At 34.0% G+C, this 20,210-nt stretch overlaps 1 protein-coding gene across 1 annotated transcript in view; it reads right to left on the bottom strand.

Moving 5' to 3' along the window:
* Positions 1 to 10,080: 10,080 nt before the first annotated feature.
* LOC150079390 (unconventional myosin-Id-like) overlaps positions 10,081 to 20,210 on the bottom strand; it is a 302,739-nt gene continuing 292,609 nt past the window's right edge. The window contains exons 21-22 of the mRNA XM_090384045.1: positions 20,040 to 20,188; positions 10,081 to 10,537 (exon numbers count right to left, since the gene is read on the bottom strand). Of these exons, the coding sequence (XP_090240171.1) occupies positions 10,360 to 10,537; positions 20,040 to 20,188 (327 nt within the window). The 3' untranslated portion in view covers positions 10,081 to 10,359. The remainder of the gene's footprint in view (positions 10,538 to 20,039; positions 20,189 to 20,210) is intronic.

Raw genomic sequence — 20,210 nt, 5'->3', positions numbered from 1 at the left:
CCCCCATGCCTTCATATTTAGAGCTTTGCTCCTTTTCTTCTGAATTTTAAAAATGTACATATAAAATCATTAAGGACAAAAGAAATTTTACATATAATTTAATTTAAAACTGCTTATTTAATTTGAAGATAATTATTTACATGGGTATATCAAGTTTCAGTACCATAGATATTCATGCAGTTTTTTCGTATAAGACACGCTATATCTGGCCTATGTGAAGAGGTATGAGCGTAAAGAATCCTGCAGCATAAAACAAGGACTATTTTTTAAACAAGCTTATATTTTTTGTAAGCAGCTTTCTAGTGGGTATTATATAAAACAATTCTAAAATATAATTATTCACTGATTTATATAAAACACACTAAAGCTCAATTTATATTTGTATAAGTACTTTTAGAAGTCAGTTGCCAAATGTGGAAGATGTTAAATTATCTGTACAGTTGGCCTGCTAAATAATGATCCACATTTGGTAACAGATAATGGAATTTCTTTTCAAAAACATATATAGCTAAACTGAATACATGTTTATAGAGTTAAGTAGAAGATTTTTAAAACCTTTTGTGTTGTGTACTTCAATGATAGTAGATGATATCTACCTAATATTATATGGAACAATTCTCAACAACACCATGTTGAATTAACAATTAATTTACATTGGCAAACAGATGCTATGTATCTTTAAATAGATAGAATCAAATTTGAAACTCCATGCATCATGGACTTATGTTCAATATGATACATAGCATTTTATCATAAAATATTAATAAATGTAGATATTTTATTAACACTACTTTGACTGACAATAGTGATAAAATGTATTTCTCTTAAACATATTGCCTAACATGTAATGTCATTATCTTCAGTGGTTCATTTAAGTATTTTACAGCATATAACATAAAATGCTCTTAACTTCACACCTACATACAGAATAACAAAGCAGAAAAATAGATAATGGCTTTATTAGGCTAAAAAAACATACACAAAAATAAAAATTTGTTAGCTATATTGCTTAGTTAACATAGAACAAATTTAATGTATTCCTTCATATTAGGCAAATTCTGCAGTACTAATTCAATGTTGTGCGATAATAATACCAATCCAAAAATAATGTCTTCATAATAGTGCACCAGTTTTCTTAGTACAGTAAGATCCCATTACAATGGACTTCTCAGGGTGCATGAATCATTCCACTGTACCAAAATTTCATTATAATGAATATTGCTAAAAATTATTTCAAAAGCACATTATTTGTTCAAATAAATTTTTCTGCACATTTATAATATATATAAGTAGCAATTTTCAGTTTATTTTGCTTAAATATAGATATTAAAATCAATAATAAATAAATAAAAGTATAAAATATGCAGAACAAAAAGTAAATATATTTGTTTAGTAATCATCATTTTGAAAACATTGTATTTATAAGAAATAAATGTAACTGTCATAACTTTGCATGTTAATTTTTAACTTTTTTTTGTTAATTTGGCTTTATTATGATTGAAAATATATGTATTAGTGTTCACTAAGTTAAATTAGGTTACTACTTCTAAGGCCTTTTTTCTGGCAGATGAGTGAACCATTTTCTGTTTTCTTCAATTTCATTATCCTCCCCCCTGTTCTAAGGGGGGAAGTAACTAGTAAAAACAGATGCTTTTCTGTTTATACTCTGCATGAACAGTAGGTCAGAGGATTTTCATAAATATTTTGACAATGAAAGAAAAATTTACAATGTTTAAGTTTGATATCAATAACAGATAAATAAATGCATGTTTCGAAATCTGTCTTGAATCTATACATAAATCTCAGATAGACTGAAAACTGCCTTAATACGGTGTGTGCACAAAGCAAGTGAATGAGGGAGGAGTAAATTACTTAACCTGTAATTTGACATTCTTCATATGCTTTCATTTTATGAACGCATATGAAGAATGTCAAATTATGTGTACAGGTTAAGTAATTTAAAAACAGATAGCAATTAGTTACAACAAAAAAAAAAAATAAGTAATAACAAAATTGTTATTATTATTTTTTTTTTTTGCAAACACTGTTACATGAACAAGTAATGATAATAGATCATGACAATGTGATTCTATCAATTGGCAACTTTGTTTTCCATGATATTTCCTGAACTGATGTGCTTGGTTGCTATACTCATCCATCTATTTAATAATTCATGTGTAATTTTAATGAGTTGTATGTTTATTTGATTTTATTTTCTGCAGGCCTCAGTATATCCTATTGACATATAAATTAAATTACCTGGAATAAACTGAATTTTATCTGTCATCAGAGGTAAGAGATAATCACTTCCACTACTAACTGTGCATATCGCATGTTGATTATTATCTGTCACCTCTGATGACAGATAATCACCATGCGATATGCATAGTTAGCAATGGTGTTGGAACTGATAAAGCAACTATTATTAGCGCAGAATGAGAATTACTTCCATCATTAAGAGAACCATTTGTTTTTTTCTTGTTGACCATACTGCAAAATTTAGCCAATGGGGCAAAATGTATTCTTTGCTGTGGACTTACTGCTTCTACTGCACCACCACCATCAGTCTGCACAACCATCTTATTTTAAACATTTAGGAACAACAATTAAGGGCTTTTAAATGTTCCTAAAGATTATTCTTATATGTTATGTGTCCCTTTTGACTACTGGTCCAAAGACTTGAGCTAAAAGAAATGAAAAATGACTCTTTTGAGATTTGTGATGTATAGTTGATTGGCATTAGTTGGTCAGTGTTATTTAGGACCCCCACCAATCATACATTGCACAATTTTATTATGAATAAATCACCAGTTTTTTATCATAATGCAAATTTGATTGATATTGAAAAATGCACTTCCTTGGTAAGATATAAAAAAGTTTTTGTGGGTGTGCATAACTGACAATTCCTGTTTATTTTGCTTCAATGTTATTTTTGAAAATTTTAGAAAAGTGTCAATGGTTACAATGAGTAAAATAACAGATTTATTGAGATTTTTAACCCAGAACTGTTAGAACATGAGTTCTGTCTAACAGTTCTGGGTTAAACTCTTTACTGTTATTTAATAAAAACTATACACTTTTGAAGGAATGCCTTCTCCTCTTTCAGCTTAACTTATAATCCAACAAAAAATAAATTAAAAAAAAAAAAATTTTTTCCCCCCCATTTTGTTTTGTTTGAATATGGAATAATACCTTGAGGCATAAAGTAAAGGAGAAAGTATGGTCACAAACTGCAGTATCAGACATTTAATGATAGTGCAGTTTGCAATAATATTTGTTGGAGTACCATATGGATTTGATATTACATGTTATATCCAGGCTATATGATAAAAGAGAAACTTAAGAAAAAATCATGGATAGGTTCATGATTTTTTCTTAAGTTTCTCTTTATTTTATATTATACTTTGCATTTCCCCTCCCCCCTTGTTATACTGTATATAGGTTGAGTTATTGGTAACATGAAAGAGGAAACATTACCTCTGAAATGTAGTTGTTAATATATACACATGGTGTACAGTATTAAAATTGAGTGAGTTTCTTTTTTGAGATTTCCAGTTTTAAAATTAATTGCATTTTAATATTCTTTTCAAAATTATCAATTTCAACATACTTTTTGTGCTATGGAATTACAGATATAAATCCTTATCCAACTGTAGTTTTGTTGAGAGGTGTTCTGTAAGAACATTAAATAGATATCTTCCATTTTGGGGGGGAGAAGTAAAAAAAAAAAAGTTGAGCACGTGTATAATCAGGGATGATAAATATGTGTAACTTGATCTATGCACGTTAAAGCTATATGGAAAGTAACAATGGACATAATTGTTTATTTCCATTATAGCAAATCATTTGATTATACTGATATCATTTGAATGATTCATTCAAATGATATAACTGAAATCTCTCAATTAAGGGCATAATCATTTATGCCCTTCACTACTGGAAAACCATAAAAAATGAAAAATAAAACTAATTTATATTTGACAAACTGCTAAATGTATAAAGGTGTGTGTGTGTTGTCTCCTTTTTGGATTAAATGTGCTCAGTTACACTATGGCCTAAGCTCAATCTTATTTATCTGAGATCTCAGTTTATTTATGTACCTGTAAGATGTCATTACCTTTATTTAAAAGGTTACTGTAACATATTTGTCAATTTTTGATATGAAAGGTTTCCAAACAAAGAAGCTTTAAGCTATAATTGATAAGGCTTGTTAACTGTAAATATGCCATACCCTTTTGTTTAGTCATTTTATGTATTATTTATGTTTTATTTCAACTAAATACGTAAATAAATATATTTAAACTTTTCGTGTCTTCCATTTCTAGTTCACTAACTACATATTACTTAAATCTCTGACCATTACAAATCAATTGTCTTTAATTATTAACAATATTTTTTTTCACTACTTCAACATAAGTACTAGAATCTGTGTTGGTAAATGTTACAAAGCTAAGAATGCTTTTGAACCTGCATCACGAAGACACTAGTGGTTAGATATCAAATTGTGGATTTTTTTTTTGAGAAAGTTAAGAGGGTGTAGCATTTAAAAACAATTTAAATATTTTTTTCATACACCCAGCATTATTAATGAACAATTTGAAAATGTTTTGTTGAAAATTAAAGGAACTTTCATAATTAATGCTGATGCACCTTGTCTTTGTAACTTGTTATTTGTCTGACAAAAATATCTGCATTTGTTATAATATACTCTTATCACATAATTATCACTTAGTCATAAGTTTGTTGAGCATTTACAGTTATCTTTATAATTTTTTTCTATTTAAAAGTTAGTATTTATTTTTCTCTCACTTCTAAACTAAAAATCAAGATAACAGAAACACAAACCATGGGGAATGTGCTCACCGCATGGTTTAGACATGGAAACCATGCAGGGTAACCGCAACAATAGTCTGTTTAAAAATGTTGCTGAGAGAGAGAGAGAGAGAGAGAGTCAATGGATATTATTGGAAAGAGTAAGAGAAAAATGAATGAAGGCGGTTTGACTTGTGAACAGGTGATTTAAAAGGTGTCTTTCAAGTAACATATGGAACTGCATGAAGACAGTTATTTTAGCTCTTGTAATCTTATTGTATGGAAAATTTTAATACCATTACTAAAGAATATTTGTTTTATTTTAAAGGACTTTTTGTATATGAACTGACATAAATAGAAGTGAAACATTTTGTTACAGGAGCTTAGCCATCCTTACCTATGTGCCATAAAAAGGAAACCTATGAATGGTTAATTTTTTGACAGCTAGAGTATTTTAAATACCTTGTCTAAAAAAATTAAGGTTTTTCTTAGGCATAGAGGTATAGTTGATTTGCATAGAACGTGATAAATAGTTAACTTCTCTAACCAGTAAAGGTGTCTGTCCTCTAGTTCATCATGATTTGCTGTATCACTTAGTTTTTATTTCATGAGAGAGATCCCACTCTATAAAGCACAATGGCAAGACTACACTTGGCATACTGAGCTTTTGCTGCAATTAAAATAAAGAAAAAGTTTGTTAGATCTGTTCCACAGAAGGTTCAGAACTAACTTGAACCAGGGCTGAAATTATAAAGCATTTTGGAAGCAAAGGTACTGGTCCTGCCAGAGAGCCTATGACAAAATGATAAGTTTACTAAAAGTTTCAGGCTTGGAAAACTTTTGTTGGAATGATAGTGACCCATCCATGGGAAGTTGTTTATAAAATAACTTCAGAGAAAATATAGATAGATTGGGAGTTTTCCATCTACTGCACAATGAAAATGAAACTTTTAACATGAGAGGAATGAGTTCAGAAAACTTTAAGACAGTCATATCATTGAGAGGAAGAGAATTCAGAGCTAAGAGCAATGGAGAGTGATAATGCAGGATATGCCACTCAGGAAACCGAGGATGTATTTACTAATATTGAGCTGGAAAATGTGATCAGTGCTAGGGAGAGCCCCTAGCACTGATCTGGTTAAAACGTTTTATGAAACAGCTCTAACTTTATTGGTCTATTATTATTATTATTATTATTAGTTATACGGTGCAAGGAAGCCTGAGGCTTATGCTGCACCAGCCAAAAATAAATAAAAAATTTCTGAATTACCCCGAGAGAGAGAGAAGTAGAAGGGAATCGCCAAGAAAAAGAAGAATGATGATATCCAGCTCAGGACCCTGGGTGTGCCAAGCCCATACTCATCACATGTGAGCCCCTGGGGTTTCTTGATGTACAATGCTTGTCTGAAGATCTTTCCAAAATTTTAGAAAACTGTCAAGATTAAGAAAACTGTCAAGATCCTGATTGAAGACAGAGAGAAAGGTTCAACAGACCCACAATCCTATCAACTTATAGTTCTTCTGCCAATCTTGAAAAACCTATGCCATAATTTCTGCTTTGGCAAGAATTAACAGAATAAAAATGTGTTGCTACAGACTTCTCTAATGTTTTTGATTTCCTATAGTGACTATCTGTAATGAATAGTTGGGATGGTTCATTGCTCAGATCAATTTTATTGGGTTCTTAGTGACTACTTATATAACAGAAATAACTGTGGAGACTAGCTTCAGCAAAGAAACCAGTAAGAGGTTGTCCTGAGGGGACCTGTTCTGGGTCCAAACTCCAAAATATCCATTTGGATCTTCTGGAGTTCATTTGGAAAAGATCCAAAGACAGGTGACATGTATGGTGAGATTGAAAAAAGAATGCACACATGAGGAAAGACACTGAATATATGGTCTACAAAGCTTGGTAACTAGGTAACTCAGAAGGAATAATAAAATGAATGAAGGTGAAATTTTTCAGTTATAAATAATGTCAGAACTAAGGGCTATAAGAGTTTTAGACTGGACTGTATGAAGTTTTAAGCAATGAGTTAATTACTAGATAAAGTTGAGGCTGACAACTTGGAGAAATTCAAAGATCAGTTGTATTGGTACCTGCATGAGGGGTGAAACACGGGGAGGGGGGCTTGTGCAGCAAAACCCTAGGGCTTACTTGCACAATATGCTTATACTAATATTATCCTGTTTATTTACCATACATACCTTGGAAAAAACATTCTAGAGACTTTCCAAAGAGAATAATCAAACAACTCATAGTTACAATTTCATTATTTTGCATTACAAACATCTCATTTAGTGCATTTGAAGTAGAACTCATTTATCTTATTAGGGTACATATGCATTTACAAGGTATCCCCCCCCCGTAGGTTAGTTATGGTTCAAGGTCAATGTTTGTAGTGAGGGTGTTGATTCAACACAGCTCATTATCCATAAAAAGAGAATTATTTCTTTTAAGGAAATGATAGTGATATAAAAGTTTAGGATAGCTTTAATGGAATGAAGGCAGAATTTTCCTTTCAACACATTTCCAAATGTCAATAAGAGGGTCATTTCCATAAAATCCCAGACATGAGAGATGTATATATACATTTTCAAATGATTCTTCCAATCTAATCAAGTTAACACTACACTGCACTGCACTGCATCAAGATTGAAATACATTTTAAAACTCAGGAAAGTATACCAAAGTTTGCTGAGATAATTTTAGAAGCACTTATGAAAGTACACCAAAGCTTGTACATCTCTGAAAGCACTAGGTGCAAAGGAGACGGTCTCAGACATTGGAGGGATGGGAAAGAAAAGTGCTGAGATTTGGAAAACAATGTTTTTAATGTAAAATGCAAACTAGGAGGGAAAAAAGGAATGAAAATGGCAGAAAAGAGTGAGGCAAATAATGAGTATATATTATTTGCCTTCCATTTATTCTTTATAATTATTTAGGAGAATATCAAAGGAGGTTGTCTTTGTGTCTTAGATCTTTCAGCAAATTATAAGTATGTTAGTTTTAGAAAGCCAAAGTTTGCCAAGACAATTGTAGAAGCACTTACAAAAGTATACCAAAGTTTTTATGCCTCTGAAAGCACAATAATTCCCAGCAGAATAGTATAAACACTGATTAGAATCCCAGAAACATGAATGTCTAAAATTAACTGGCAGAAACAAGTTTTTGTTAACTGGAAATATTTGCCTTAACTGTAACAAAGAAAAGTTGCCCTGTAAGTTTTAACATGATTGATCCAATATTAACTGATCAGCAATACTAACATTTTCTTGGGAACAAGTGTAATTCTATAGATGGTATTAGAAAACTTTTTTTCTGGTATTTCTTTTTCATGGTAATGTGGATGATGGTGTACACTTTTGTGAGCAGTTTGGCACCAATACCCTACTTATCTAGTAAGCTAGATGACTTACTCCACTGTTATTTTTATGCACCACAAAGTAAGATCATTTTGATCATCCTTTATGACTTCTTTGTTTAACTAAGATGACAGAATTGTCATCTTAGTTAAACAAAGATGACAATTCTGTTTCATTTCACAACCAAAATATTATTTGGCACTTTTACAAATTGCTTCTACAGTATCTATGGAAGACTACCAGCTTAAAATGTATAAGAAAATGGCATGCTAGAGATTTGTAACTGCATCATGACAAATCAAACATACCAACTCCTGTCCTTGGGGAGTGTGAGTTGGTATGGTTTATTGGTGTGTGAATGCAATGAACCATTGTCACACTGGTTCCATGCATTGTAAAACTCTGTTAAAATTCCAGTGTGCAGAAAGGAATGTGAAAGTTGAGGGATGGTAACTAAAACTACACTATTTAACAATATTAGAAAAGCAACAAAAGCGTTCTGATTTTAGTGATTTTCTTTTTATTTCAGAATTTACATACACATTTTTATAAAATGTTTTTTTCTGTTACTCCGTTATTCCTTTGTGAGTGTGTGTATATGTAGGTACTTAGTCATGCCATAAATACTGTCACATAAGCAAATGCATGCAAACAAGGTACACTTGGTTTATATATATATCCTGACTAAGTGCTCACAGATAAGCTGTCCTGTGTGTTGGAGTGGCACACTCAGAAATTGTGTTTGGGGTTTAGGGGACTCATATATTCCACATCTGTGACATTTACAAGCACCACTCACCTCCTTCCGGATGTATCTACAATGTGTTGAATAGTGAAAAGGATAGAGTGGGCTGACAAAGAGAACCATATCACTGGTTGTTCTGTAGAAAGCATGTATAACACCTGAAACATTAAAATGTTGCAGCTGTTGGATATTTGAGCAATTAATCATTATAAGGATACCTAAGGATTAAAGGCTATGCAACAGCCAGTCATCTGCATGCTGTTAAAGTGGTGAGGAGATGGTTCAGCAAAACTTTTAAAGCAATAGATTTAAAATCCAGAGGTTCTAATTTAAACTGTTTTGCCAACAGATAGACTAGTACTACACTATCTTTCTTTTTTTTTTTTTAATGGAAAAATCTTGACTGTTTAAGAATAAATTAATCAAGTCTGTGCCTCTTAGAAGCTGCTTCAGTCATTCAAAACAGTAGAAGGAGGTCACCCTCTTGCTCCAGTCACGATTTAAAGTCTCCTGTGATAACGATGTCAGGTGCAAAACTGTACCGACAAGATTTCAGAGAGGATAGTAAAGTCCCCAAATGAACCAGTTTTTTTATGTGCAGTACAACTGATCATAACATTAGGATATTGCTCCTATTCATAAGGTAAAAATCACTCAGCAATGGCAACTAAATAAAATTCATAATTTCATCACATCTTTAAGATTGACTTTCTTGAAGCCCAGATTTAAACTAATCAAATATTGTGAGATAATTTAGAGTGTACAGCTGCAGCAAACAATGCCCCAATATTGACAGTTTTACTGTGAGGAAAGTAATGATTAACTTTCATGCTACCATTGATGATCGGCTTGCTCATTGGAAGGCTTGCATAAAAGCCTAATGACATTCTTGAAAACTTACTGATTATGTAAGCAATAAAATATGGTATGCCAAAATTTTTCATTTGTTATTCTTGTGTAATTATTCAAATGCTCTATCGCAGTATTTATAGCAAGACAGTATATATCACAGTTAGAGCAACAATATGTTCAGAAAATCTTGAGTAAGAAATATAATAAAAGATATGAGTTAAATTTAACATGGAATAGTATACATAAATATAGGAGAATCAGCAAATAGAAATGTAATAAAGTTTATACATCAAGAATACTGTATACAAAATAGCAAAAAAAAGTAATATACAAAGGCACATCCATAGCTATACAAATTATTCAAACTACAGTTTTTTTTGTTTTTTTTTATGATGGAATATTAATTATTTGTGGGATGGATTCAAAGTTTAAAAAACTGTTCCAGAAGACATTTTCTCAAAAAAGTAAAAAATATGCAAGTAAAGTGCACTTTTCTGTACATGAAATGAAATAAACTAGATGAGAAAAAGAAAAGTAACTTATGTTTGGTGATCATCTCATATCTTATTTCAACCAATGATCCTTTATAGGCCCTGTGAACCAGTTTTCATAGGCCAAAGAAGAACCAAATCATTGCCAGTTTTTTTAAAAGCAGGAAATGTTACATTAGAGCTAGATTCCACAGCTATCGATCTAGTTTTATTTCCAAGCATGCACTTCAGATTAGGATTAACTGTAACCTGAAGTTCTTTTTGCTGGGATCTGAAATGGGAAAAAAAATTAACTCAAATAAATAGAGAATAATTCTATGTATAGAGAATAATTAGTATTAGCCATATAGTGCAAGGAAGCCAGAAGCTTTTTTGGCACTGACCAAAAAAAAAAAGCAAAAAAGTAGATAAGAAAATACAAATTATGTGCTTCCCTCCTCACACAGGTAGGTAACTGTCCAGTTGACCTTTGAATACCTACAGAGTCAACTTTTTCTAGTAATCAACGACTTGCTGGCTACAACAAAACTTCCTACAATCTTGTCTAAACTTCTTCCCCTGTAATTTGAATTTACCCCTAGTTCTGGAATTTTTTATAACAGTGAAAATTCCCCCTTCATTTTACTAACCTCTCTTAGAGCCTTATAAACTTCAATAAGGTCCCCTCTAAGGTACCTGCTTCCCACACTCTGTAGCCCACATAATCAAAGTCTTTCCTCATATGGTCATCCTTTTGCCATTCTCACTATGCAAGTTGCCGTCTTTGGACCCTTTCAAGAATGTCTTTTTTTTTTTTTTTTTTTTTTCCAGATGAAGATGGACACAGTATTCCAAATGCTTTATATAGTGGGATTATGACCTCCCTATTTATTGAACGAGATATTGTTCAATAAATCATCGATAAGTCACCATAGGCTTTCCGGGCCACCTTTTTACACTCCTCAGAAAACTTCACTGCCCATATCACAACTCCTAGATCCCTTTCTTCCTTTTTTTTTTCTATTCAACCCCACCAAGTCTAAGTTATTTTGGGATTGCTATTTCCAAGTGCAAGACCTTGCATTTTGCTCTAGCTTCCACTTTTCTGACCATCCTTGAAGCCTGTTCAAGTCATCCTAAAGAAGAGCTGCTTAACACTGATCATTATGAACTCTCCCAATCTTTGTTTTCTGCAAATTTGGACATCATGCCCTTTATCGGTATTGCTTATGAAAAGCAGAAACAATAGTGGTCACTTCTGATGTTATGCCAATCTGAAGAATATCCATTAATCACAACCCTCTGCCTACAGCCCATCTCAGAATCTTTCCAGTAATCTCAATGTGTTCCAGCTATATAGTAACCTCTATCATGAGGGACTGAGTCGAATGCCTTGCTAAAAATCCAAATAAACTATGCCAAAACTGTTGTATAATCCAAAAATGATGAAAATGGCATAGTTTTATCATGTCTCATATTGTGAATACCTTCACAATGAGTTTCCTGATATTGAACTATTTCGAACAAGCAACACTTCACCAGTGGAGAAGACTATTGTTACTTATTCTTGGTGGATGTCATCTAGGGGAGGGGCCTAGATGGCACAGTTTCATGGCTTTTTAGCCTCTCTTCAGTGGGTGGGCAGGTACCCTGGTGTTTCAATAGTGACAAGCCGTTATGAAGTATAACTCACAATATGAGAGATGCCTCATGGTGTACAATAGTTAAGACTAAAAGACATTTTTTGGCTAGAGCCTTAGACTATGAAGGAGTTTACTGGCATGGGTTAGTGCAATCGCATCATTTTTATACGTAGTAAACTAACAAGGTAGATGAATTGGCATCGTCAATTAGAACAAAAGAAAAATGTTTACCTTTTGTAAAAATATAATAATATCTGGAATTCCATCTGCCCTAGCTTGTTCAAGCAGAGCTATGGTATGTGGAGACCTAATAAATATTTTAAGTTCTGCCATACTTTACATCACTAGAAAAACCTTTCTCATCTATTAAAACTTGACATCCTTCTAAGACTGAATCTCTAAAGTTTGGCCATGTTCCTTTAGAAATCATTTTGTATCTGAAAAGCAAATTTTAAATATTACATTGCCTAGGTAGATGAATTGGCATCGTCAGTTCATCTACCTTGTTAGTTTACTATGTATAAAAATGATGCAATTGCACTAACAAATATGCCAGTAAACTGCTTCGTGGTCTACGGCTCTAGCCAAAAAATGTCTTTTAGTCTAAACTATTGTACACCATTAGGCATCTCTCTCTCATATTGTGGAGTTCTACTTCATAACTGGCTTGTCACTATTGCAACACCAGGGTACCTGCCCACCCTCCGAAGAGAGGCCAAAGAGCCTTGAAATGGTGCCATCTGGGTGGTGGTGGTATTCACCATGAATAAGTAATAATAGGCTTCTCTACTGGTGAAGCATTACTTATTCAAGGTAGTGCAATATCCTGGCAACTCGTGAAGATATTCACAATATGAGATACAATTAAAACAATATCAGTTCATCTACCTTGGTAGTTCACTATGTATATAAATGATAAAAATGATGCGACAGCACTAACCTGTATGTTAGTAAACTACTTCGTAATTTAAGACTGTAGCCAAAAAATGTTTTTTAGTCTGAACTATTGTACACCACCACCAGGCATCTCTCATATTGTGCAGTTAAATTTCATAACTGGCTTTGTTACTATTGCAACACCAGGGTACCTGCCCACCCCACTGAAGAGAAACCAAAAATATTTGAAATGGTGTCATCTAGGGGAGGGGCTTGATGCTACCTGAGTTACTGAGAATAGGTAACAACAGTCTTCCCTAATGGGGAAACGTTGCCTATTTGAGTGATCTAGCTGAGCGAGTGTGAGGAGTAACTGCCCCGTCCTCTTTCGACAGCATTTCTTCTTCTTCCTCTCCTACTATCACTTTCCTCCACCTCTTTGCTTTCCTAAGGCTATTAGGGACAGAGATGTGGATAACACAGTTTTTATTTGATACCCTTTTGGAAACGGTACCATCTGGGTGGTGATGGTATCCACTGAGAATAAGTAACAATAGTCTTCTCCATTGGTGAGGTAATGCAATATCATGGCAACTCGTTGTGAAGGCATTCACATATGAGATATAATTAAAGCTATGCCAATTCATCTACCTGGGTAGTTTACTACATATAAAAATGATGCGATTGCACTAACTCATTATGTCATTTCCAGTTTTTTTGAGGCCAGATTTAATATCAAAATGCATTGAAAATCACTTTACTGTAAAGTTAATTATAAAATGTAGGCACTAACTAAATAAAAATATTTAGTAGCTATTATCTAAATAAAAATTATTATATGAGTGCAGCTATGAGTTTTTTTTTTTTTTTTGTTTTTTTTTATGAAAATCTCAAACATGAGAGGTATTAGAACCTATAGTACTTAGTACCATGCATGGGTTGAAGTTTAAGAAGATAAAAGATACTTGTTGAAATTAGACTTGAATTTCTGTAGATTGCAATTTTCAGAAAATACATATGAAGGAAAGTTGTTCCAGAAAACGAAAGTTGAATGAATAAATGAGGAAGAAGAAAAGTTGGTTCTGTGAGTGTTTCTGTGTGACTGATTGGGGCACATGTTTGGACTGCTTTTGAAGACAGAGCAAGAATTATAGAAGCCAATTAAGAACAATGCCCATGGAAGTATCTATAGAAAAGGTATGCAGCAGAAACAGAACATCTATGAGACAGAGTGGAGAGACTCTATTATAGATGAGTTATTAATGTCCTCTTTAACTGTCCTCTTTTGAATGGAATCTAGAAGTCTGAGAGAAGTTTTGAGGATGTGGGAACAATATTCCATGGTAAGGCAGATTTGCAATTTATACACAGTGAACAGCTGTTTGGAAGAAAAGTAATGCTGAGAGCAAAAGAGTGAACCCAGTCTTTTAAATGCAGAGGAAGAAATATTTGTAATGTGCTTATGTCCATTACAAATATTTATATTATAGATTAGATGTCATGGTAATCCCTAATAGAGATATATGATGTTGCTTAGAAATCAGAGTGTCATCGAAGATGCATAGAAGCAGAAGAATTTTTTTTTTTGCGAGCTGTAAGACAGGATTGAGGTTTAGAAGCCTTGAAATCAACTAAGTTATTTTTGCCTCATTGGAGAATTTCCTGGAAATCAGCATTTAAGGAACTGGTAGTGGATAATTGAGAAGTTGAAGCTGTTTGTGCAGAGCATGGTTTCTCAAACTGGAAGGTAGAATACAATGTGCTATCGTCAGCAAAACTACGGGAGAAAAAACAGAACCTTGGGGAACATTAGCATTAGTGGAGAACTTAGAAGACAGAGAGCCATTGAATGCAGTGAGGTAATGCACATAATAAAAATCTACATAATAAAATAATGCTATAGCACTAACAGTATGTTAACTGTATATATTTTCTATATATTGAAACCTTCACTCTAAAAAAACATAGTTTATACATAATTCATTATTATGGATTCAACCATGAAAGATAATGGAAAAGGCAGGTTTTTTTGGTCCACTTCATATGAAACAGCATAACTGTTGATGATCCTGTGCAGGTTGCTGACAAACTGAATGATTTATATTCATAAACTATTTTTAGAGATAGGGATACCAGAGGTTTATAAGAATACTTATTAGGAGTAAATTATTTTATGCAAGCTGGAAGAGAAACTTGATTCCATCAATATCAGAAAAATAGATAATCAAACCTTTACCTATAATAATGAAAGCATCCTTAGATTCAGGGTAAAGTCTCTATAGTTATGCAAATTTAACTCCTATTCCCAAGAGTGGTGTGAGTAATTACAGGCCTGTAAGTATGGCTCCTGTCAGAGAAAATAATGGAGTTAATAATTAGAGAAATGAAGCAAAATAACTTTGATAAGAATGGTGGTTAAGACAATAAAGATTGGATTTGTTAGGGTGAGATCACACCTGGCCAATCTGATTAGCTACTATGAAGTCATCACAAAGGAACTGATTGCAAATAATAATTTTGACATTATTTACTCAGATTTCAGTGAAGCTTTGATACTGTTTCACATGAACGACTGTTGTATTAAGTGCAGAAAAGTGGTATTGGGGACAAAGAATAGTTATAAATAGCCACTGCTATTCATTGACTAATATTACGTGTGGAGATACCAGAAGGTTTGGTGTTGCCCCTTGACTGTTTTTAATATTAATGACAATGATGACATAAATTTTATACTTAAATCAGGTATGATACCCAAGCATTTCTACATACTCTATGCATGTGGGCTTTAAAAAAAAGGTGACTGAGCTGTAATCCCATTCCAGAATAGCATACTATTTAAGTAGAGCTGAGGTCAACATAGTTAATAAGAGGATAACCATACAGATTAACATGAAGTTCTCTGAGCAATAGAGACGGGCTGCTGTCATTGATATACAGGAACATTGTCTTGCAGCAACAAAGAGATGATTATTCCTATTGTATAAAGCAATAATAGATAGTCCACATCTTAGGACCACACAAAATTGGGAAACCTCACTTTAGGATGGAAAGAGTACAGAAAAGAGCAAAAAAATTAATTGGGGATACAATTAATTTTTCTCATTATTATTACAATGGATGTGACAAGATTTTTTCTTCAACTCTTTCAGCAAATGTTTTTCAGAATATCCAGTCACCAATTATGAAATTAACTTCAAAGATGAAACAAAGAGAAGAAAAAAATTATTAAGTAAAAAGATCGATGCTCCTATAACAGAAAAGGACAACTTGCAACACAGTTTAAATTTCTTCGGAAAAAAATAATAATAAATAGTTGTGTGTCTGATCATAAAAATATGGTCTTAATTGAGTATAATGTCTTTACAATATGCATGTGTGCATGCTCATGTACAGGCTGATCTTGCATGTTGGGCAAAAAATGAACATTATCTGAAGGACATCATGATTTTTAATATCACAAACTTTGTAAAAATCTTTGAGACAGTTTTGATATCCTGGTGATACTGATACTAGAATTCTTAAAAATATCCCGAAAAATTATGAAATTTGGTTTTAATACAAGTTTATAATGTCAATATCCCAAACAGTCACTTTTTTTTTTTTTTTTTTTTTTTTTTTTTTTTATGTAAACCCCAAACACGAGAAGTATTGGAACCTATAGTACTTAGTACTGTGCTTCGGTTGGTGGATGAGAAGACGAAAGAAGATATTTGTTGACATTAGACTTGAACTTCTGTAGACTGTAATTTTCAGGAAATACGTATGAAGGAAGGTTGTTCCAGAAAACGGCAGTTGAATGAATAAACGAGGAAGATGAAAAGTTGGTTCTGTGAGTTTGAAGTTGGACAGTAAATGGATGTTGCCTGGTGGCGGCATGTGTTCGGACTGTTTTGAAAGAGAGAGCGGGAATTATAGAAGCCAATTCAGAAGAACAGTGCCCATGGAAGTATCTGTAGAAGAGGCATGCAGCAGAATGACAGCGAGTGGAGAGACTCTGTTAGAGATGAATCATTAATTAACCAAACTGCCCTCTTCTGAACGGAATCAAGAAGCCTGAGAGAGGTTTTGGGAGCACCACTCCAGATGTGGAAACAATATTCCATGGTACAGCGGATTTGCGATTTGTAAAGAGTGAACAGCTGTTTGGAAGAAAAGTAATGCCGAGAGCAAAAGAGAAAACCAAGTTTTTTAGATGCAGAGGAAGCAATATTTGTAATGTGCTTGTGCCAAGAGAGAGATTAGAAGTCAGGGTAATCCCCAAAATAGGTATATCATTTTGCCTAGAAATCGGAGTGTCACCAAATATAAGCATAGGAGCAGAAGCATCCTTTTTGCAAAATATAAGAGAAGACTGAGTTTTAGAAGAATTGAAATCAACTAAGTTGTCTTTGCCCCACTGGAGAATTACCTGGATATCGGCATTTAAGGAATTGCTAGCGGATATTCGAGAAGTTCAAGATGATTGAGCAGGGCAAGGTTTCTCAAAATGGAAAGTGGAATGTAATGTGCTATCATCGGCAAAACTATGGATAGGATTTCCAGTCAATTGAAGAAGGTCATTAATATACAAGAGGAAAAGAGTGGAGGAAAGAACTGAACCTTGGAGGACACCGGCATTAGTGGAGAAGTTAGAAGACAGAGAACCATCTACCACACCCTAAGTGAGAAATCAGAGAGAAAACTGGATAACCAATTACAAAAAACAGTTGGCAAACCATAAGATGGAAGCTTGTTTAGAAGACATTTATGCCAAACACAATCAAAAGCCTTTGAGATGTCAAGAGTAACTGCTTGTGTTTCACCGAACTTTTCCATTGAATTAGTCCATAAATGGGTAACATAAACCAGAATATCACCAGTGGATCGACACTGGCGGAATCCATACTGGCGATCGTTGATCAGACGGAAGGTTTATAGGAAGTTTAAGAGTTGGCGGTTAATTGATTTCTCCATTACTTTAGAAAGAGTCAAAGTAATTGCAATGGGACGATAATTGGATGGGAGGGATTTATCACCCTTTTTAGGAACTTGCTGGATACGAGTAAATTTTCAAGCAGAAGGAAAAACACCTTTGGAATAAGAAAGTGAAAAAAGACGGCAAAGTATAGGAGTAAGTTCAGGAGCACAGGTTTTGAGAACAAGTGGAGAAATACCATCGGGACCTGGAGCTTTCTTAGCATCAAGATTCGTCAAAATCCTTTTGACAGAAGACCACAGGAGGCATTGAATGGAGCGTGTTGGGAATGGTGGGAGGCGTTTTACCAAGGTCATTAATACATGAGTTGGAAGAAAAATGGGATGCTAGCAGGTCAGCTTTATCCTTGGCCGAAGTGACAACAGAACCATCTGGTTTGGACAGAGGCGGGAGCAGAAATGGGCAAAAGTTGCGGTTAATAGCTTTGGCAAGAGACTAGGATGCTTGGCTACCATTAGGGCAAGAAGCAAGTTTTCTACTCTTAGCCTGTTCAAACTCTAGTTTGGACTGATTAATAACTGCTTTACAATTGTTGCGAGCTTTGGTGTAGGCAGAAAATGAAACTGAAGAATTATAAACAAGCCAATTGCGGTATGCAACATTCTTCTCTTGAACAGTCTTAGCAAATTTATTGGAAAACCAAGGTTTAGATAAAGGACGAGATTTTAAAGTGGAGTGTGGAGTAAAGGATTCCATTCCTGCAAGAATAATTTCATTGACACGATCTGAGCAATCGTTGTCATCAGAAGTTTTGAAACAGTAATCCGACCACGGAAAAGAAGAAAAGAAATCTCGCAGGTCATCCCATTTTGCATCCTTGTAATGCCAAACAATACAAGTTTGGGAATAGCCATGGGATAAAGACTCCATTGGAGAAGAGACAATCACCAAGTTGTCATCTGAGGTGCCTAAAGGACCTCTCACTTCGACCATGTACTTAGAAGGGTTGTTTGTGAGAAAAAGATCAAGCGTGTTGGCTGTATGGTTAGGATTGTCCAGTGTTCTTGTAGGTAAATGAACAATCTGTGCAAGGTCATTAGTAATTGCAAAAGCCTCAGCATCTCGACCAGCTGGGTTGGTGTGACTAGAAAACGGAAGCCAGCTAGAGTTGTGAGCATTAAAATACCAAGGAAAATTACCTCACTGTTAGGAAAGTTGGACTGGAGAAAGTCAAGTTGCAAAGAGAGGAAGTCAAAGAGCTCCAAGTGATTAGTGGAATTGGGAGAACAGTTGAGACAACAGATGAATTTGACACAATGAGGTAGAGAGATTTTAAGCCAGAGAAGATCAAAAAGAGGAGATTCCAAATCACCAAGTCTCTGACATATGCACAAGTACCACCTTTGAGGCAAAAGGAATCATACAGCGAATAATTTGGGCAACAGATGAACAGTAGTTGAATCAACCGATAACTGAGATTCTGTCAGAAAAAGTACATGGGATTTGGTAGACTGCAAGTGGAAATGGACATAGGCGAGATTAGAATTGAGACCACGTATATTTGTGAAATGAATTAGGAAGTGTTTGGGAGGTTTAGATCTTTCCCAGATAAGCTTACTCTATTAGTTTGACAAACAATTCATGGTGTATTCAATGGTAAGAAAAAGTGGGTAGGGCATGCTGTATGAAGTAATGAAATTTTTGGATACGGCGTACACTTGGTAAGAATACACCCATATCCTTGACATAACGTGGCCTTGACAATGCCCCCCCCCCCACATACACACTACTCGGACCCCTTCCAGTCACTATCTGGTAGAGTAGAGGTAGCAAGATTATACACTAGCTGATCCGGAAGCCTCCTAGAGAGTTACCAATAGGTTCGGTCTGGTGTACTAACTAGTGGCCGGTCTGTGAACACTGTTTTAGAGCTGTACCCTTGAAATGTAAGGAAGATTGGATCTTGCCATGATGTTCATCATAACCTCAAAAGTTATCAATCATACTGCATGATGGCAGAGATGGGGAAGGGTTGGCAAACCATAAGATGGAAGCTTGTTTAGAAGACGATCGAAAACGATGCCAAACATGATCGAAACTTAGCTCTGGAGACTAAATATGGGTTCCATCACTTCAAGTCTCCAATAAGCAAAGTGGTGGTATTGCACCGGTTGTTGAAAATCATCTACCACCTAGAAACTTGTGATTAGACTTGCACTGTAATATATATATATTTTTTAAATTAAACATTTCGCTTTTCAAAACATATTCTTAAAAAATTTTCAAAAGTTTACTTTCTTAAGCATCACACATTTAAAATTTTTCCAAATCAATTTACTGAGAAAATGAATTCAACTTACAGATTCCAGTAGTAAACAATTGCTCCAACAATTTCTCCTATACGATTGTCTTGGCAACGAGATGTAAGTGCAATAACCAAATCGTTACCACCTCTCAAATGTAAAATAATAAGCTGGTCTATATCAGGTGTAACACTAATGCCAGTTACCTATAATAAAGTATTCATGATG

This window comes from Mastigoproctus giganteus, chromosome 10, assembly GCF_048544385.1.
Source record: "Mastigoproctus giganteus isolate SK-2022 chromosome 10, ASM4854438v1, whole genome shotgun sequence".
Classification (NCBI taxonomy): Eukaryota; Metazoa; Arthropoda; class Arachnida; order Uropygi; family Thelyphonidae; genus Mastigoproctus; species Mastigoproctus giganteus.
The sequence above is the reverse complement of the archived record's forward strand: the minus strand, read 5'-3'. Positions and strand labels throughout refer to the sequence as shown.